Genomic DNA, 22,506 nt, shown 5'->3' on the forward strand with positions numbered 1-22,506 from the left:
CTGAGCAGTTCAGACATTGAGGACATCACTTACGAGAGGCCCCTTGGAGCTAGCGATCACGTGGTTCTGAGTTTTGATTATATAATAGTTACAAGTGGAGAAGGTAACAGGAATTGAATGGGAAAAGCCAAACTATAAAAGGGGGGACTACACAGGTATGAGGAACTTCCTGCAGGAGGTTCAGTGGGACAGAGAACTGATAGGAAAATCAGTAAACGAGATGATGGAATATGTAGCAACAAAGTGCAAGGAGGCAGAGGAAAGGTTTGTTCCCAAGGAAAACAGAAATAATAGGAAGACCAAAGCGAGTCCTTGGTTTACCTGAAGGTGTAGGGAGGCAAAAACTAAGTGCACCAGAGAATGGAAAAGGTACAGGAGGCAAAGGACCCAGGAAAATAAGGAGATTAGTAGAAGAGCCAGAAACGAGTATGCACAGGTAAGGAGGGAGGCCCAGCGACAGTACGAAAACGACATAGCATTGAAAGTCAAATCTGACCCGAAACTGCTGTATATCCACACTAGGAGGAAGACAACAGTCAAAGACCAGGCGATAAGGCTGAGGAAAGAAGGTGGAGAACTCACAAGAAACGATCAAGAGGTGTGTGAGGAGCTCAAAAGAGATTCAAGGAAGTATTTACAGTGGAGACAGGAAGGCCTCTGGGGGGACAGACCAGATGGGGACACCAGCAAGGAATATACCAACAAGTGTTGGACGACATACATACAGATGAGGAGGAGGTGAAGAAACTGCTAAGGGACATCGATACCTCAAAGGCAATGGGGCCGGACATCTCCCCGTGGGTCCTTAGAGAGGGAGTGGACATGCTGTGCGTGCCACTTACCACAATCTTCAACACATCCCTGGAAACTGGGCAACTACCTGAGGTATGGAAGATGGCAAATGTAGTTCCCATTTTTAAAAAAGGAGGCAGAAAAGAGGTACTTAACTATAGACCTGTGTCACTGACTTGTATAGTATGCAAAGTTATGTAGAAGATTATCAGGAGGAGAGTGGTGGAACACCTGGAATGGAACAAGAGTATAAACGCCAACCAGCACGGATTCATGGAAGGCAAATCCTGTGTCACAAATCTCTGGAGTTTTATGATAAAGTAACAGAAGTAAGACACGAGAGAGAGGGGTGGGTTGATTTCATCTTCTTGGACTGCAAGAAGGCCTTTGACACAGTTTCTCACAAGAGATTAGTGCAGAAGCTAGAGGATCAGGTGCATATAACAGGAAGGGCACTGCAATGGATCAGAGAATACCTGACAGGGAGGCAACAGCGAGTCATGGTACGTAATGATGTATCACAGTGGGCACCTGTGACGAGCGGGGTCCCACAGGGGTCGGTCCTAGGACCAGTGCTATTTGTGGTATATGTGAACGACATGATGGAAGGGTTAGATTCAGAAGTGTCCCTGTTTGCAGACGATGTGAAGTTAATGAGGAGAATTAAATCTGATGAGGACCAGGCAGGACTTCAAAGAGACCTGGACAGACTGGACACCTGGTCCAGCAACTGGCTTCTCGAATTTAATCCTGCCAAATGCAAAGTCATGAAGATAGGGGAAGGGCACAGAAGACCGCAGACAGAGTATAGGCTAGGTGGCTAAAGACTGCAAACCTCGCTCAAGGAGAAAGATCTTAGGGTGAGTATAACACCGAGCATGTCTCCGGAAGCACACATCAACCAGGTAACTGCTGCAGCATATGGGCACCTGGCAAACCTGAGAGTAGCGTTCCGATACCTTAGTAAGGAATCGTTCAAGACACTGTACACCGTGTACGTCAGGCCCATACTGGAGTATGCAGCACCTGTTTGGAACCCGCGCTTGATAAAGCACGTCAAGAAACTAGAGAAAGTGCAAAGGTTTGCGACAAGGTTAGTTTCAGAGCTAAGGGGAATGTCCTATGAAGGTAGGTTAAGGGAAATCGGCCTGACGACACTGGAGGACAGGAGGGCCAGGGGAGACATGATAACGACATATAAAATACTGCGCGGAATAGACAAGGTGGACAAAGACAGGATGTTCCAGGGAGGGGACACAGAAACAGGAGGTCACAATTGGAAGTTGAAGACTTAGATGAGCCAGAGAGATATTAGGAAGTATTTCTTCAGTCATAGAGTTGTCAGGCAGTGGAATAGCCTAGAAAATGACGTAGTGGAGGCAGGAACCATACATAGTTTTAAGACGAGGTTTGATAAAGCTCATGGAGCAGGGAGAGAGAGGACCTAGTAGCAACCGGTGAAGAGGCGGGGCCAGGAGCTAAGACTTGACCCCTGTAACCACAAATAGATGAGTACAAATAGGTGAGTACTAAGTAGCTGCACTTACCTAGGTTGATTTTAGTGACCTGATAAATATATATATATATATATATATAGAGGTGGATAAAAAGGCTTCAAGGAAGAATATTTGGATTTCTTCCTGAAGCCATTTGAATATTCCACTTCCCCTGTGTGTATATATATATATATATATATCTATCCCGTATGTGAGGCTGTGTCCATCTGTGAGTGTCGCCATCTGTCTCTGAGTCTGCGTCCATCTGTTATGAGTTTGTTTACAAATGCCTCCGAATCTGTGCCTGTGTGTGATTCTGTGAGTACATATGTCCGTCTGTACGTGAGTTTCTGTCCGTCTGTATGTGAGTCTGTCCGTCTGTGCGTGTGAGTCTGTATGTGAGTCTGTCCGTCTGTGTGTGTGAGTCTGTCCGTCTGTATGTGAGTTTGCCTGTGTTACAAAATGGCGATATCTATTAATTATAGACAACTCTAGAGAATACTTGAAGGTCTGCCCCTCTAGCATTCAATCTGTTTCTGTTTTTTTTTTTTTTTTTTGTAACAAGTAAGTATTCTGGTCCAGTTATTTAAAATTATGATAAATTTTAATATTGCTTTAGGACTGCAACTGATAGGATACTAACGAAATAAACATTGAGAAGTTTATTAAGAAAGTTGTCTAGGTGGACAAAATCAAAGTAAATGAATTCGACATAATATATTACATAAGCTGCTACACTTCTCTTGTAGTAATATAGTGCTGACGGCACCTTTTATTATCAGTATGAGGCTTAAGTACCGTCTGTGACGTCATTATTATTAATTGTACTAGTATATACAAGTGCGTGTGTGTGTGTGTGTGTGTGTGTGTGTGTGTGTGTGTGTGTGTGTGTGTGTGTGTGTGTGTGTGTGTGTGAGGCTTAAGTACCGTCTGGTACGTCGTCATCATTAATTATACTAGTATATACAAGTGCGTGTGTGTGTGTGTGTGTGTGTGTGTGTGTGTGTGTGTGTGTGTGTGTGTGTGTGTGTGTGTGAGGCTTAAGTACCGTCTGGTACGTCGTCATCATTAATTATACTAGTATATACAAGTGCGTGTGTGTGTGTGTGTGTACTCACCTAGTTGTACTCACCTAGTTGAGGTTGCGGGGGTCGAGTCCGAGCTCCTGGCCCCGCCTCTTCACTGATCGCTACTAGGTCACTCTCCCTGAGCCGTGAGCTTTATCATACCTCTGCTTAAAGCTATGTATGGATCCTGCCTCCACTACATCGCTTCCCAAACTATTCCACTTACTGACTACTCTGTGGCTGAAGAAATACTTCCTAACATCCCTATGATTCATCTGTGTCTTCAGCTTCCAACTGTGTCCCCTTGTTACTGTGTCCAATCTCTGGAACATCCTGTCTTTGTCCACCTTGTCAATTCCTCTCAGTATTTTGTATGTCGTTATCATGTCCCCCTATCTCTCCTGTCCTCCAGTGTCGTCAGGTTGATTTCCCTTAACCTCTCCTCGTAGGACATACCTCTTAGCTCTGGGACTAGTCTTGTTGCGAACCTTTGCACTTTCTCTAGTTTCTTCACTTGCTTGGCTAGGTGTGGGTTCCAAACTGGTGCCGCATACTCCAATATGGGCCTAACGTACACGGTGTACAGGGTCCTGAACGATTCCTTATTAAGATGTCGGAATGCTGTTCTGAGGTTTGCTAGGCGCCCATATGCTGCAGCAGTTATTTGGTTGATGTGCGCTTCAGGAGATGTGCCTGGTGTTATACTCACCCCAAGATCTTTTTCCTTGAGTGAGGTTTGTAGTCTCTGACCCCCTAGACTGTACTCCGTCTGCGGCCTTCTTTGCCCTTCCCCGATCTTCATGACTTTGCACTTGGTGGGATTGAACTCCAGGAGCCAATTGCTGGACCAGGTCTGCAGCCTGTCCAGATCCCTTTGTAGTTCTGCCTGGTCTTCGATCGAGTGAATTCTTCTCATCAACTTCACGTCATCTGCAAACAGGGACACCTCAGAGTCTATTCCTTCCGTCATGTCGTTCACAAATACCAGAAACAGCACTGGTCCTAGGACTGACCCCTGCGGGACCCCGCTGGTCACAGGTGCCCACTCTGACACCTCGCCACGTACCATGACTCGCTGCTGTCTTCCTGACAAGTATTCCCTGATCCATTGTAGTGTGTGTGTATGTGTGTGTGTGTGTGTGTGTGTGTGTGTGTGTGTGTGTGTGTGTGTGTGTGTGTGTGTGTGTGTGTGTGTGTGCTCAAAGTTGTTTATGTCTCAGTAAGACTAGACTCGACTTAGACTTAAACAGTAACTGACTAAACGTCCTCAAATAATCTATCTTCTTGACCAACAAGGTAATCAAAATAGCTTGCTTGAACAATAAGACGATTATTATTATTATTATAATCAAAAAGAAGCGCTAAGCCACAAGGGCTATACAGCAACAATAAGACGAATGATTCGCCGAACAACAATAATGTAACAAGAGGCAGCACAGCGTCAGGAACAAGGAGACATAATAACAACCCTAACTGGGGACCATCAGCAGATCCTCCATAAAAGTCATAAAACTCCCTTATTAATGTATCTAAGTTCAGCATAACCAAATCCCCGACTACAACAGTGGGTAGATGCCACAAAATAGATCCGCAGCAGTAGTTTGGCACCTGAGTTGACTTAAGAGTCTCAGTACAAAACACAACCTCAGTAAAACGTCATAAATCACTAAGTCTGAACTATGCTCTGTAAACAAAGTTACAAAGACTTACGAGTTGTATGTTCCAACTCACCATCGAAACCACATTCTACCAAAACAGTCTAAATAACGAACAAACAGCCAGAAGCAAGAAAGATGGAGAAATAGGTGCTGGTCGAGCAAAGACCAGCATTGGAAAGAGAACAAGTTTTCGACAACAGGTGTGATCATGTGACTCTCCTGTGCTGACCAGCAAGGCGCCAGCTGGTGTGATCATGTGACTCTCCTGTGTTGACCAGCAAGGCGCCAGCTGGTGTGATCATGTGACTCTCCTGTGCTGACCAGCAAGGCGCCAGCTGGTGTGATCATGTGACTCTCCTGTGCTGACCAGCAAGGCGCCAGCTGATGTGATCATGTGACTCTCCTGTGCTGACCAGCAAGGCGCCAGCTGGTGTGATCATGTGACTCTCCTGTGCTGACCAGCAAGGCGCCAGCTGGTGTGATCATGTGACTCTCCTGTGCTGACCAGCAAGGCGCCAGCTGGTGTGATCATGTGACTCTCCTGTGCTGACCAGCAAGGCGCCAGCTGGTGTGATCATGTGACTCTCCTGTGCTGACCAGCAAGGCGCCAGCTGGTGTGATCATGTGACTCTCCTGTGCTGACCAGCAAGGCGCCAGCTGGTGTGATCATGTGACTCTCCTGTGCTGACCAGCAAGGCGCCAGCTGGTGTGATCATGTGACTCTCCTGTGCTGACCAGCAAGGCGCCAGCTGGTGTGATCATGTGACTCTCCTGTGCTGACCAGCAAGGCGCCAGCTGGTGTGATCATGTGACTCTCCTGTGCTGACCAGCAAGGCGCCAGCTGGTGTGATCATGTGACTCTCCTGTGCTGACCAGCAAGGCGCCAGCTGGTGTGATCATGTGACTCTCCTGTGCTGACCAGCAAGGCGCCAGCTGGTGTGATCATGTGACTCTCCTGTGCTGACCAGCAAGGCGCCAGCTGGTGTGATCATGTGACTCTCCTGTGCTGACCAGCAAGGCGCCAGCTAGTAAACAAGCGAGGTGATAGTTACCTAAGTAGTTTGCCAATGCGGACAGCCAACCACAACTCTCAAATCAATCAGTCAATCAATCAATCAAGTTTATTCTCCATAAGGATTACAATGGGGGGTTTACAGATTTTGGATATTGTGTAGTTTACATGTAATAAAATACTAATAACAGAGGGGGCCACTAGAACACCTAGCATGGCTAGGCATTTCGGGCAAACTTAGATTAATTCTTAACCCTAACTTATTACAAATTATGGAATAAGTTGACTAAATACTAAGTGACTAAATACTAAGTGACTAAATACTAAGTGACTAAATACTAAGTGACTAAATACTAAGTGACTAAATACTAGTTAGTAAGTTTAGCAATGTGAATGCTTTTGTTTTGGAACAATACATAGTTTATATATTGGACTATCACAGGCAAACTTATGACTAGTTAGGAATCATTATTTTAAGATTAAGATTCGTATTTCCGTACTTATAGTCAAATGGGTGAGTGAGGGAGTGTAATTGTGAACCACCAGGTGGTTATCATGTAGTTAGTTGTTGGGGTGTATCAGGAAGATAAGATGTTTTCTAACTGTATTTTTGAAAGTGATGAATGTGTCTGCAGTTCTAGAGTTTTCAGGTAGGGTGTTCCAGATTTTAGGGCCTTTGAAATACAATGAATTTTTGTAAAGGTTTAGTCTGACACAGGGAATGTCGTAGAGATGCTTGTGTCTGGTATTATGCCTGTGGGTCCTGTCACAAATATCAAGAAAGCGTTTTAGGTCAAGGTTAATATTAGAATTTAAGGTCCTGTATATGTAGATTGCACAGTAGTAAGTGTGGATGTTCTGAACAGGGAGTAAGTTTAGATCTATGAAGAGTGGGGGGTGTGTTGCCAGGGATGGGATTTAGTGATTATTCTCACTGTGGCTTTTTGTTGGGTTATTATTGGCTTTAGGTGAGTTGCTGCAGTTGATCCCCAAGCACAAATAGCATAGGTGAGGTATGGATAAATGAGTGAATGGTATAGTGTGAGAAGGGCATTTTGCGGCATGTAGTATCATATCTTGGAGAGGATCCCAACTGTTTTGGATACGTTTTTTGTTATGTGTTGGATATGGGTGCTGAAATTCAGGTTGTTGTTGAGGATTGTGCCTTCATTATGTCTGGCAATTAGAGTGTTGTCGATCTTGATGTTAAGTTGCGCAACACCTGCTCTGCAACCAAACATAATATAGTAGGTTTTTTCAGTGTTAAGTGCAAGTTTGTTGGTTGTCATCCAAGTCGACATTTTGAGCAGCTCCTCATTAACAATGGTGTTGTGGGTGGCAAGACTAGGGTGAGAGATGATATAAGTGGTGTCGTCAGCAAAGAGAATGGGTTTCAGGTGTTGGGATATGTTTGGAAGATCATTGATGTAAATGAGGAAGTGCAGAGGCCCAAGGACACTTCCCTGCGGAACTCCAGTATCAAGTGGCCGTATTGATGAGGCTGTGTCTTTAATGGTGACGTACTGATACCTGTTAGTGAGGTAGGATTTAAAATATGCAAGCGCATGGCCTCTTATACCATAATGGTCAAGTTTGTGGAGTAGGATGCCGTGGTCTACTGTGTCAAAAGCTTTTCTTAGGTCAATAAAAATTCCTAGCGGATATTCCTTATTTTTCAATGCTGTGTAAAGCAGATCTAGCATTTTTACAATTGCATCATTAGTGTTTTTATTTTTCCTGAATCCAAATTGGCAAGGGTTGAGTATGTTTTTTGCCGTTATAAATGCATATTGTCTCCTGTGCACGAGTTTCTCGAAGATTTTGGATAGCAATGGTAAGTTTGATATTGGTCTATAGTTGTTTTCATCAGTCAGGTCACCACCTTTATGTATTGGTGTAATCCTTGCTGTCTTGAGTAGTGTCAGGAAAGTGCTAGTTTCTAGTGACTTGTTAAAAAGTAATGAAATAGCATGCGGAAGGACATGGGCTGCTTGCTTGTACAATAATGGTGGGACATGAGACAGATTCCCTGAGTTATTTTTAAGTGACTATAATCTCGGTGGCTTCGGTGGGCTCAGTTGGTACAAGATAGAAGGAATCTGGGAAATTCCCATCTAGGTAATCCCCGGCATGGGCGTTGGTACGTGGAATTTTACTGGCAAGATTAGATCCTATGGTTGAGAAGAAGTCGTTTATCTTGTTAGCTGTATCAGTGGGATGCAGTGGTGTTTCTTGAGGTTTAGTTAGGACAATATTCTTGTTTTTTTTTCAGTTTGTGGGTCCCCAGAATTTGGGAGAGTGCTTTCCAGGTCTTTTTTTTATATCTCCTCTTGTGTCAGTGAATCTGCTGGAGTAGTACAGTTGTTTGGCTTTCTTTATTAATTTGGTGAGAACTGTTGAATATTGTTTAAGAATATCTTTGTGTATTAAGCCCTGTCTATATTGCTTTTCATATTGGTGTTTCTTATCAATGGATTTCAGAATGCTGCTGGTTAGCCATGGGCAACCGAGCCGTTCATTCGTGATCTGTTTCGTTTTTATAGGACAATGTTTGTTGTATAGTCTAAGTAATTTATTAAGAAAAATGTCTGTCCAATCGTCAATACCATTGGCCTTGGAGAATTCTGTAGGCCAATCAACAGTCTCTAGGTCAGCTGTGAACTTCCTTATTGAGGCCTCGTTATGGAGTCTAAATGAAACTTTGTTGTATTCGAGTGGTGGTTTACTAATGTTTGTTAAGAGAAAGGTTGGGTAGTGGTCTGTAGTGCTGTCTGTGATTATCCCTGATTTAAGGGGGGCTAGTATATTGGTCCATATGTGGTCTATTATAGTTGCACTTGTCTCAGTCAGCCTGGTTGGTTTAGTTATTGTTGGCATGAGAAGTGTGTTGTTCATATTGTTGATGAAATCAGTTACAGGCTGATCATCTAGTAGGTCAAGGTTGATATTGAAGTCTCCAGCTAAGAGAAGGTGGTGCTTGTTCATTTGTCTGTTTGTTATTAGAGCCTTTAATTTCTCACTGAAATTTGGGATGTTTGTGTGGGGTATTCGGTAAATGGCACCGATTGTTATAGGAGTCTTCAGTTTTTTTACAGTAAAATTAGCAAAAATGTATTCCCCATATTCATCACTAAAACAAGTGGTGCTAATACAAGATAGCTGGTTAAAGTAATAGACTGCAGTACCACCCCCAACTTGGTATGGTCTGCAGTTGTGGATTGCTGTGTATCCTGGTAGAGGGTAGATATCTACTGTGTCCTGCTTAAGCCAGGTCTCAGTAAGAAAAATGCAGAAGGGTGTCTTTAGCGACTCAAGGAGTGCCAGGAGGTCATCATAGTGCTTGCTTAAGGACCTGATGTTGTAGTTAAGAACTGATAGACTTTTAGCACTGTTTAGGGTAGTGTTCGCTTGTGATGCTGTGTAATAAAGGCAGTTACTTTCCAGTGAGCACAGTGAAGTGTAAATGTTTCATCCTACCTAATGACATTGCTAAGTCAAATTATAATATAAAATAAGATATTTTCATTTTAGCTAATAATGAAAATATCAGCAATATAAAATTATATGATAGACAATATACATCAAATGCACATTATTTACAGTGGGCCCCATTCAGGGGGCGAAATAGTGTGTCTGTGTCTGTGTATGAGTCTGTGCCCGTCTGTATGTATGTCTGCGCCTGTCTGTCTAAGAGTTTGTGTACATCTTTCTCAGTAAATCTGTTAACAAATGTCTGTAAGTCTGTGGTAAACCGTCAGTGAGTCTGTCTCTCTTCACAGCCTGGGCAGGACTCCCTTCCCTGGTGTGGTGTTCGACAAGAACTTTATCAAGTTCCTGGAGGAAGGACATAGAATGGAACAACCTAAGTTCTCCACGCGAGCACTGTAAGTTCTCCAGGATAATTAAGTTCATTTCAGCTCTCTAAGTTGTCCATGGCAGCTTTCTAAGTGGTTCATGGCAGCTCTCTAAACCCATGACGACTCTTATAAGTTCTTCAGTGAAACTTTTTATAATTTTATCAAGCTCGGGAGTTCAGGTTTCAGCAATTTTAATAAATAAATGTATGACTAGACTGGAAAAATAATTATAACGACAATAAACTCACGATCTATCGCAGTAAACAACTGTCAACCAACAACATGACAATGGCCCGGGATTCGAACCGTGGGAAGTCACAGCTGCTGCTGATGCCTCTGCTGTTGTTGCTGCTGCTGATGCCTCTGCTGTTGTTGCTGCTGCTGATGCCTCTGCTGTTGTTGCTGCTGCTGATGCCTCTGCTGTTGCTACTGCTGCTGATGCCTCTGCTGTTGCTACTGCTGCTGAGGCCTCTGCTGTTGCTACTGCTGCTGATACCTCTGCTGTTGCTACTGCTGCTGATGCCTCTCCTGTTGCTGCTGCTGCTGAGGCCTCTGCTGTTGCTACTGCTGCTGATGCCTCTGCTGTTGCTACTGCTGCTGATACCTCTGCTGTTGCTGCTGCTGCTGATGCCTCTGCTGTTGCTACTGCTGCTGAGGCCTCTGCTGTTGCTGCTGCTGATGCCTCTGCTGTTGCTGCTGCTGCTGAGGCCTCTGCTGTTGCTACTGCTGCTGATGCCTCTGCTGTTGCTACTGCTGCTGATGCCTCTGCTGTTGCTACTGCTGCTGATGCCTCTGCTGTTGCTGCTGCTGCTGATGCCTCTGCTGTTGTTGCTGCTGCTGAGGCCTCTGCTGTTGCTACTGCTGCTGATGCCTCTGCTGTTGCTGCTGCTGCTGAGGCCTCTGCTGTTGCTGCTGCTGCTGATGCCTCTGCTGTTGCTGCTGCTGCTGATGCCTCTGCTGTTGCTGCTGCTGCTGATGCCTCTGCTGTTGCTACTGCTGCTGAGGCCTCTGTTGTTGCTACTGCTGCTGATGCCTCTGCTGTTGCTGCTGCTGCTGATGCCTCTGCTGTTGCTACTGCTGCTGAGGCCTCTGTTGTTGCTACTGCTGCTGATGCCTCTGCTGCTGATGCCTCTGTTGTTGCTACTGCTGCTGATGCCTCTGCTATTGCTGCTGCTGCTGAGGCCTCTCCTGTTGCTGCTGCTGCTGAGGCCTCTGCTGTTGCTAATGTTGCTGAGGCCTCTGCTGTTGCTGCTGCTGCTGAGGCCTCTCCTGTTGCTGCTGCTGCTGAGGCCTCTGCTGTTGCTACTGCTGCTGAGGCCTCTGTTGTTGCTACTGCTGCTGATGCCTCTGCTGTTGCTGCTGAGGCCTCTCCTGTTGCTGCTGCTGCTGATGCTAATATCACACGTCAGTACTGTATGTACAATCTTCCTACTGTAAGCTTCGAGGCTCAGTGCTATAGCATTGGGCTTCCTGCGTACAAGCACCACGGTTCGAATCCCCGTTCATTCTTCTTATTATTGTAGAGCGAGAATGATAATAAATTACTTTCATATCAAAAACTATTATTATTATTATTATTATTATTATTATTATTATTATTATTATTGTTATTGTTGTTGTTGTTGTTGTTGTTGTTGTTGTTGTTGTTGTTGTTGTTGTTGTTGTTGATGTTGTTGTCGTTGTTGTTGTTGTTGTTGTAGCAGCAACAGCAGTAGAAGTAGTGGTAGTATGTAGTAATTGTAGTAGTAGCAATAGTAGTCGTAGTAGTAGCAGTGGTAGTAGTGGTAGTAATATTAGTGGTAGTAGAAGTAGTAGTCGGGGTGGTAGTAGTAGTAATAGTTGTAGTAGCAGTAGTGTGTGTGTATGTCTGTCAGGTACAAGGTGGTTATGTTACAGTATGTCAGGTGCAAGGTGGTTATGTTACAGTGTGTCAGGTACAAGGTGGTTATGTTACAGTGTATCAGGTACAAGGTGATTATGTTACAGTATGTCAGGTACAAGGTGGTTATGTTACAGTGTGTCAGGTACAAGGTGATTATGTTACAGTGTGTCAGGTACAAGGTGATTATGTTACAGTGTGTCAGGTACAAGGTGGTTATGTTACAGTGTATCAGGTACAAGGTGATTATGTTACAGTATGTCAGGTACAAGGTGGTTATGTTACAGTGTGTCAGGTACAAGGTGGTTATGTTACAGTGTGTCAGGTACAAGGTGATGATGTTACAGTGTGGCAGGTACAAGGTGATGATGTTACAGTGTGGCAGGTACAAGGTGGTTATGTTACAGTGTGTCAGGTACAAGGTGATAATGTTACAGTGTGGCAGGTACAAGGTGGTGATGTTACAGTGTGGCAGGTACAAGGTGATGATGTTATAGTGTATCAGGTACAAGGTGATTATGTTACAGTATGTCAGGTACAAGGTGGTTATGTTACAGTGTGTCAGGTACAAGGTGATGATGCTACAGTGTGGCAGGTACAAGGTGGTTATGTTACAGTGTATCAGGTACAAGGTGATTATGTTACAGTATGTCAGGTACAAGGTGGTTATGTTACAGTGTGTCAGGTACAAGGTGGTTATGTTACAGTATGTCAGGTACAAGGTGATGATGTTACAGTATGTCAGGTACAAGGTGGTTATGTTACAGTATGTCAGGTACAAGGTGGTTATGTTACAGTGTGTCAGGTACAAGGTGGTTATGTTACAGTATGTCAGGTACAAGGTGGTTATGTTACAGTGTGTCAGGTACAAGGTGGTTATGTTACAGTGCATCAGGTACAAGGTGATGATGTTACAGTATGTCAGGTACAAGGTGATGATGTTACAGTGTGTCAGGTACAGGGTGATGATGTTACAGTGTATCAGGTACAAGGTGATGATGTTACAGTATGTCAGGTACAAGGTGATGATGTTACAGTGTATCAGGTACAAGGTGATGATGTTACAGTATGTCAGGTACAAGGTGATGATGTTACAGTGTGTCAGGTACAAGGTGATGATGTTACAGTATGTCAGGTACAAGGTGATGATGTTACAGTGTGTCAGGTACAAGGTGATGATGTTACAGTATGTCAGGTACAAGGTGATGATGTTACAGTGTGTCAGGTACAAGGTGATGATGTTACAGTGTATCAGGTACAAGGTGATGATGTTACAGTATGTCAGGAACAAGGTGATGATGTTACAGTGTATCAGGTACAAGGTGATGATGTTACAGTATGTCAGGGACAAGGTGATGATGTTACAGTATGTCAGGTACAAGGTGGTTATGTTACAGTGTGTCAGGTACAAGGTGGTTATGTTACAGTATGTCAGGTACAAGGTGATGATGTTACAGTATGTCAGGTACAAGGTGGTTATGTTACAGTATGTCAGGTACAAGGTGGTTATGTTACAGTGTGTCAGGTACAAGGTGGTTATGTTACAGTATGTCAGGTACAAGGTGGTTATGTTACAGTGTGTCAGGTACAAGGTGGTTATGTTACAGTGCATCAGGTACAAGGTGATGATGTTACAGTATGTCAGGTACAAGGTGATGATGTTACAGTATGTCAGGTACAAGGTGATGATGTTACAGTGTGTCAGGTACAGGGTGATGATGTTACAGTATGTCAGGTACAAGGTGATGATGTTACAGTGTATCAGGTACAAGGTGATGATGTTACAGTATGTCAGGTACAAGGTGATGATGTTACAGTGTGTCAGGTACAAGGTGATGATGTTACAGTATGTCAGGTACAAGGTGATGATGTTACAGTGTGTCAGGTACAAGGTGATGATGTTACAGTATGTCAGGTACAAGGTGATGATGTTACAGTGTGTCAGGTACAAGGTGATGATGTTACAGTGTATCAGGTACAAGGTGATGATGTTACAGTATGTCAGGAACAAGGTGATGATGTTACAGTGTATCAGGTACAAGGTGATGATGTTACAGTATGTCAGGGACAAGGTGATGATGTTACAGTGTGTCAGGTACAAGGTGATGATGTTACAGTGTGTCAGGTACAAGGTGATGATGTTACAGTGTGTCAGGTACAAGGTGGTTATGTTACAGTGTGTCAGGTACAAGGTGGTTATGTTACAGTGTGTCAGGTACAAGGTGGTTATGTTACAGTATTTCAGGTACAAGGTGGTTATGTTACAGTGTGTCAGGTACAAGGTGGTTATGTTACAGTGTGTCAGGTACAAGGTGATGATGTTACAGTGTGTCAGGTACAAGGTGATGATGTTACAGTGTGTCAGGTACAAGGTGATGATGTTACAGTATGTCAGGTACAAGGTGATGATGTTACAGTATGTCAGGTACAAGGTGATGATGTTACAGTATGTCAGGTACAAGGTGATGATGTTACAGTGTATCAGGTACAAGGTAGTTATGTTACAATGTGTCAGGTACAAGGTGGTTATGTTACAGTGTGTCAGGTACAAGGTGGTTATGTTACAGTGTGTCAGGTACAAGGTGGTTATGTTACAGTGTGTCAGGTACAAGGTGGTTATGTCACAGTGTGTCAGGTACAAGGGGATGATGTTACAGTTTGTCAGGTACAAGGTGATGATGTTACAGTATGTCAGGTACAAGGTGGTTATGTTACAGTGTATCAGGAACAAGGTGGTTATGTTACAGTGTATCAGGTACAAGGTGATGATGTTACAGTGTGCCAATTACAAGGTGGTTATGTTACAGTATGTCAGGTACAAGGTGGTTATGTTACAGTGTATCAGGTACAAGGTGATGATGTTACAGTGTGTCAGGTACAAGGTGGTTATGTTACAGTGTGTCAGGTACAAGGTGGTTATGTTACAGTGTGTCAGGTACAAGGTGGTTGTGTTACAGTGTATCATGTACAAGGTGATGATGTTACAGTGTGCCAGGTACAAGGTGGTTATGTTACAGTGTGTCAGGTACAAGGTGATGATGTTACAGTGTGTCAGGTACAAGGTGGTTATATTACAGTGTGTCAGGTACAAGGTGATGATGTTACAGTGTTTCAGGTACAAGGTGATGATGTTACAGTGTGTCAGGTACAAGGTGGTTATGTTACAGTGTGTCAGGTACAAGGTGATGATGTTACAGTGTGCCAGGTACAAGGTGGTTATGTTACAGTGTGTCAGGTACAAGGTGATGATGTTACAGTGTGTCAGGTACAAGGTGGTTATGTTACAGTGTGTCAGGTACAAGGTGATGATGTTACAGTGTGTCAGGTACAAGGTGGTTATGTTACAGTGTGTCAGGTACAAGGTGGTTATGTTACAGTATTTCAGGTACAAGGTGGTTATGTTACAGTGTGTCAGGTACAAGGTGGTTATGTTACAGTGTGTCAGGTACAAGGTGATGATGTTACAGTGTGTCAGGTACAAGGTGATGATGTTACAGTGTGTCAGGTACAAGGTGATGATGTTACAGTGTGTCAGGTACAAGGTGGTTATGTTACAGTGTGTCAGGTACAAGGTGGTTATGTTACAGTATGTCAGGTACAAGGTGATTATGTTACGGTATGTCAGGTACAAGGTGGTTATGTTATAGTGTATATGTCAGGTAAAGGTGATTATGTTACAGTATGTCAGGTACAAGGTGATTATGTTACAGTACGTCAGGTACAAGATGATTATGTTACAGTATGTCAGGTACAAGGTGGTTATGTTACAGTGTATATGTCAAGTACAAGGTGATTATGTTACAGTATGTCAGGTACAAGGTGATTATGTTACAGTATGTCAGGTACAAGGTGGTTATGTTACAGTATGTCAGGTACAAGGTGATTATGTTACAGTATGTCAGGTACAAGGTGGTTATGTTACAGTATGTCAGGTACAAGGTGATTATGTTACAGTATGTCAGGTACAAGGTGTTTATGTTACAGTGTGTCAGGTACAAGGTGATTATGTTACAGTGTGTCAGGTACAAGGTGATTATGTTACAGTATGTCAGGTACAAGGTGATTATGTTACAGTATGTCAGGTACAAAGTGGTTATGTTACAGTGTATATGTCAGGTACAAGGTGATTATGTTACAGTATGTCAGGTACAAGGTGATTATGTTACAGTATGTCAGGTACAAGGTGATTATGTTACAGTATGTCAGGTACAAGGTAGTTATGTTACAGTATGTCACGTACAAGGTGATTATGTTACAGTATGTCAGGTACAAGGTGGTTATGTTGCAGTATGTCAGGTACAAGGTGATTATGTTACAATATGTCAGGTACAAGGTGGTTATGTTACAGTATGTCAGGTACAAGGTGATTATGTTAAAGTATGCCAGGTACAAGGTGATTATGTTAAAGTATGTCAGGTACAAGGTGGTTATGTTACAGTATGTCAGGTACAAGGTGATTATGTTAAAGTATGTCATGTACAAGGTGATTATGTTACAGTGTATATGTCAGGTACAAGGTGGTTATGTTACAGTGTATATGTCAGGTACAAGGTGATTATGTTACAATGTGTCAGGTTCAAGGTGATTATGTTACAGTATGTCAGGTACAAGGTGATTATGTTACAGTATGTCAGGTACAAGGTGATTATGTTACAGTATGTCAGGTACAAGGTGGTTATGTTACAGTGTGTCAGGTACAAGGTGATTATGTTACAGTATGTCAGGTACAAGGTGGTTATGTTACAGTATGTCAGGTACAAGGTGATTATGTTACAGTATGTCAGGTACAAGGTGATTATGTTACAGTATGTCAGGTACAAGGTGATTATGTTACAGTATGTCAGGTACAAGGTGATTATGTTACAGTATGTCAGGTACAAGGTGGTTATGTTACAGTGTGTCAGGTACAAGGTGGTTATGTTACAGTGTGTCAGGTACAAGGTGGTTATGTTACAGTGTGTCAGGTACAAGGTGGTTATGTTACAGTGTGTCAGGTACAAGGTGGTTATGTTACAGTATGTCAGGTACAAGGTGGTTATGTTACAGTGTGTCAGGTACAAGGTGGTTATGTTACAGTGTATATGTCAGGTACAAGGTGATGATGGAGTGCTGGTCTACATACCCACATGAGAGACCTTCTTTCACCCAGCTGGAAGCAACACTGGGACACTTCCTCACCCAGGCTGACAGGCAGGTAAGTCCACTGCATCACATGTAGACCAAACTAAATATAAACTTAGCCAGATGGACAACTGTCATTACGTGCGTCAATATATGCTGGAATGCGTCAGATCTTGCGTCATTATGTGTTGGAATGCCATCAAATTAATGAATTCAGAGATAACTCACTTACAAATGTTCAAGAAAACGCAGTGTATTTCAATTTGGAAAAAAAGTCCCTCTCACTGTCCACTGTAACTAACTCATTACCACTTAAACTTTCTTTACAAGCATTCCTTGCTAAAATATATGATTATATTTTTTGATAATATTCTTTTGACGTAATTCATGCTTGCATAAATTATCCATTACGATTGTAACCTGATATAAATAGTTTATAACCATTGTAACTATCAAAGCATTGTTGCCCAGTCCCTGGACCCATTATGTACCTCTGTAATATTGATGTACAGTCCCTGGACCCATTATGTACCTCTGTAATGTTGATGTACAGTCCTTGGACCCATTATGTACCTCTGTAATGTTGAGGTACAGTCCCAGGACCCATTATGTACCTCTGTAATGTTGATGTACAGTCCCTGGACCCATTATGTACCTCTGTAATGTTGAGGTACAGTCCCTGGACCCATTATGTACCTCTGTAATGTTGATGTACAGTCCTTGGACCCATTATGTACCTCTGTAATGTTGAGGTACAGTCCCTGGACCCATTATGTACCTCTGTAATGTTGATGTAGAGTCCCTGGACCCATTATGTACCTCAGTAATGTTGAGGTACAGTCCCTGGACCCATTACGTACCTCTGTAATGTTGATGTACAGTCCCTGGACCCATTATGTACCTCAGTAATGTTGAAGCACAGTCCCTGGACCCATTACGTACCTCTGTAATGTTGAGGTACAGTCCCTGGACCCATTATGTACCTCAGTAATGTTGATGTACAGTCCCTGGACCCATTATGTACCTCTGTAATGTTGAGGTACAGTCCCTGGACCCATTACGTACCTCTGTAATATTGAGGTACAGTCCCTGGACCCATTACGTACCTCTGTAATGTTGAGGTACAGTCCCTGGACCCATTACGTACCTCTGTAATGTTGAGGTACAGCCCCTGGACCTATTACGTACCTCTTGCCTCTGTAATGTTGAGGTACAGTCCCTGGACCCATTACGTACCTCTGTAATGTTGAGGTACAGTCCCTGGACCCATTACGTACCTCTGTAATGTTGAGGTACAGTCCCTGGACCCATTACGTACCTCTGTAATGTTGAGGTACAGTCCCTGGACCCATTACGTACCTCTGTAATGTTGAGGTACAGTCCCTGGACCCATTACGTACCTCTGTAATGTTGAGGTACAGTCCCTGGACCCATTATGTACCTCTGTAATATTGAGGTACAGTCCCTGGACCCATTATGTACCTCTGTAATGTTGAGGTACAGTACCTGGACCCATTACGTACCACTGTAATGTTGAGGCACAGTCCCTGGACCCATTACGTACCTCTGTAATGTTGAGGTACAGTCCCTGCACCCATTACGTACCTCTGTAATGTTGAGGTACAGTCCCTGGACCCATTATGTACCTCTGTAATGTTGAGGTACAGTCCCTGGACCCATTATGTACCTCTGTAATGTTGAGGTACAGTCCCTGGACCCATTATGTACCTCTGTAATGTTGAGGAACAGTCCCTGGACCCATTACGTACCTCTGTAATGTTGAGGTACAGTCCCTGGACCCATTATGTACCTCTGTAATGTTGAGGTACAGTCCCTGGACCCATTACGTACCTCTGTAATGTTGCGGTACAGTCCCTGGACCCATTAGGTACCTCTGTAATGTTGAGGTACAGCCCCTGGACCTATTACGTACCTCTTACCTCTGTAATGTTGAGGTACAGTCCCTGGACCCATTATGTACCTCTGTAATGTTGAGGTACAGTCCCTGGACCCATTACGTACCTCTGTAATATTGAGGTACAGTCCCTGGACCCATTACGTACTTCTGTAATGTTGAGGTACAGTCCCTGGACCCATTACGTACCTCTGTAATGTTGAGGTACAGTCCCTGGACCCATTACGTACCTCTGTAATGTTGAGGTACAGTCCCTGGACCCATTACATACCTCTGTAATGTTGAGGTAAAGTCCCTGGACCCATTATGTACCTCTGTAATGTTGAGGTACAGTACCTGGACCCATTACGTACCTCTGTAATGTTGAGGTACAGTCCCTTGACCCATTACGTACCTCTGTAATGTTGAGGTACAGTCCCTGGACCCATTACGTACCTCTGTAATGTTGAGGTACAGTCCCTGGACCCATTACGTACCTCTGTAATGTTGAGGTACAGTCCCTGGACCCATTATGTACCTCTGTAATGTTAAGGTACAGTCCCTGGACCCATTACATACCTATGTAATGTTGAGGTACAGTCCCTGGACCCTTTATGTACCTATGTAATGTTGAGGTATAGTCCCTGGACCCATTATGTATCTCTGTAACGTTGAGGTACAGAACTTGGACCCATTATGTACCTCTGTAATGTTGAGGTACAGTCCCTGGACCCATTATGTACCTATGTAATGTTGAGGTACAGTCCCTGGACCCATTATGTACCTCTATAATGTTGAGGTACAGTCCCTGGACCCATTATGCACCTCTATAATGTTGAGGTACAGTCCCTGGACCCATTATGCACCTATATAATGTTGAGGTACAGTCCCTGGACCCATTATGTACCTTTGTAATGTTGAGGTATAGTCCCTGAGCCCACTATGTACCTCTGTAATGTTGAGGTACAGTCCCTGGACCCATTATGTACCTCTGTAACGTTGAGGTACAGACCCTGGACCCATTATGTTCCTATGTAATGTTGAGGTACAGTCCGTGGACACATTATGTACCTATGTAATGATGAGGTACAGTCCCTGGACCCATTGCGTACCTCTGTAATGCTGAGGTACATTCCCTGAACCCATTATGTACCTCTGTAATGTTGAGGTACAGTCCCTGGACTCATGTACTCTTTTGACTTCCACCCACACCATGGGTATAGTGCTACTGCCACCCACACCATGTTTTAGGTGTTACTATCATCCACACCATGGGTATGTTGTTACTACACCCACACCATGGGTATGATGTTGCTACCACCCACACCATGGGTATGATGTTACTATCACCCACACCATGGGTATGATGTTACTACCACCCACACCATGGGTATGATGTTACTACCACCCACACCATTGGTATGATGTTACTACCACCCACACCGTGGGTATGATGTTACTACCACGCACATCATGGGTATGATGTTACTACCACCCACATTCTGGTATGATGTTACTACCACCCACACCGTGGGTATGATGTTACTACCACCCACACCATGGGTATGATGTTACTACCACCCACACCATGGGTATGATGGTACTACCACCCACGCCATGGGTATGATATTACTTCCACCCACACCATGGGTATGATGTTACTACCACCCACACCATGGGTATGATGTTACTACTACCCACACCATGGGTATGATGTTACTACCACCCACACCATGGGTATGATATTACTACCACCCACACAATGGGTATGATGTTACTACCACCCACACCATTGGTATGATGTTACTACCACCCACACCATGGGTATGATGTTACTACCACCCACACCATGGGTATGATGTTACTACCACCCACACCATTGGTATGATGTTACTACCACCCACACAATGGGTATGATGTTACTACCACCCACACCATTGGTATTATGTTACTACCACCCACACCATGGGTATGATGTTACTACTACCCACACCATGGGAATGATGTTACTACCACCCACACCATTGGTATGATGTTACTACCACCCACACCATGGGTATGATGTTACTACCACCCACACCATGGGTATGATGTTACTACCACCCACACCGTGGGTATGATGTTACTACCACCCACACCATGGGTATGATGTTACTACCACCCACACCCTGGGTATGATGTTACTACCACCCACACCATGGGTATGATGTTACTACCACCCACACCATGGGTATGATGTTACTACCACCCACACCATGGGTATGATGTTACTACCACCCACACCATGGGTATAATGTTACTACCACCCACACCATGGGTATGATGTTACTACCTCCCACACCGTGGGTATGATGTTACTAACACCCACACCATGGGTATGATGTTACTACCACCCACACCGTGGGTATGATGTTACTACTACGCACACCGTGGGTATGATGTTACTACCATCCACACCATGGGTATGATGTTACTACCACCCACACCCTGGGTATGATGCTACCACCCACACCATGGGTATGATGTTACTACCACCCACACCATGGGTATGATGTTACTACCACCCACACCATGGGTATGATGTTACTACCATCCACACCATGGGTATAATGTTACTACCACCCACACCATGGGTATGATGTTACTACCACCCACACCCTGGGTATGATGTTACTACCACCCACACCATGGGTATGATGTTACTACCACCCACACCATGGGTATGATGTTACTACCACCCACACCATGGGTATGATGTTACTACCACCCACACCATGGGTATAATGTTATTACCACCCACACCATGGGTATGATGTTACTACCACCCACACCGTGGGTATGATGTTACTGCCACCCACACCATGGGTATGATGTTACTACCACCCACACCATGGGTATGATGTTACTCTTGTATCCTACACACAAATAACAACGTAAACCTTCCCTCGATATCTGTGATTCCCCACAATGTACACTCACACTCGCCCAGTTGACTATAAACTTAGAAATACGTAATACAACTATTACCTAATGAATCTTAACTAGTTATAAGTTTGCCTGTGGTTCTCCAATATAGAAACTATGTAATGTGCCAAAATAGAACTATTCACATTGCTAAATTTACGAACTATAATGCAGTTACTTAGCCTTAATACAAGTATGCTTCATAATCTGTACCAATATAGAGTTTTGAAGTAATCTTAGTCTGCTGAAATGCCTAGTCATGCTAGGTGCGATAGTGGCCCGCTCTGTAATTAATATTTTATAATATGTAAACCACACAGTATCTATAATATGTAAACCCCGCGTTGTAATCTTTATCAAGAATAAACCAGATTTGATTTGATTTGATAAAGGCACTTTGCCAGGACTGTGATACACAGATAACCCGCACATAGTAGACTCAAACTTATGACCACATTTAAGTCCGTCTTGGACCATTAACGAGTCTCTCTGTGACTATTTAATGGTACAAGTCGGACCGAAACGTCGTGATAACCTTCAGCCTCGTGATAACCTTCAGCCTCGTGATAACCTTCAGCCTCGTGATAACCTTCAGCCTCGTGATAACCTTCAGCCTCGTGATAACCTTCAGCCTCGTGATAACCTTCAGCCTCGTGGTAACCTTCAGCCTCGTGGTAACCTTCAGCCTCGTGATAACCTTCAGCCTCGTGATAACCTTCAGCCTCGTGGTAACCTTCAGCCTCGTGATAACCTTCAGCCTCGTGAT

General features: G+C 43.8%; 1 protein-coding gene across 1 annotated transcript in view; it reads left to right on the forward strand.

Annotated features, from left to right (window-relative positions):
* LOC128704682 (fibroblast growth factor receptor 3-like) overlaps window positions 1-22,506 on the forward strand; it is a 43,039-nt gene that overhangs the window by 11,128 nt on the left and 9,405 nt on the right. The window contains exons 4-5 of the mRNA XM_070089486.1: window positions 9,805-9,909; window positions 16,850-16,955. Coding sequence (XP_069945587.1) covers window positions 9,805-9,909; window positions 16,850-16,955 — 211 coding nt within the window. The remainder of the gene's footprint in view (window positions 1-9,804; window positions 9,910-16,849; window positions 16,956-22,506) is intronic.

This window comes from Cherax quadricarinatus, chromosome 2 (genome assembly GCF_038502225.1).
Source record: "Cherax quadricarinatus isolate ZL_2023a chromosome 2, ASM3850222v1, whole genome shotgun sequence".
In the NCBI taxonomy this organism is placed as follows: Eukaryota; Metazoa; Arthropoda; class Malacostraca; order Decapoda; family Parastacidae; genus Cherax; species Cherax quadricarinatus.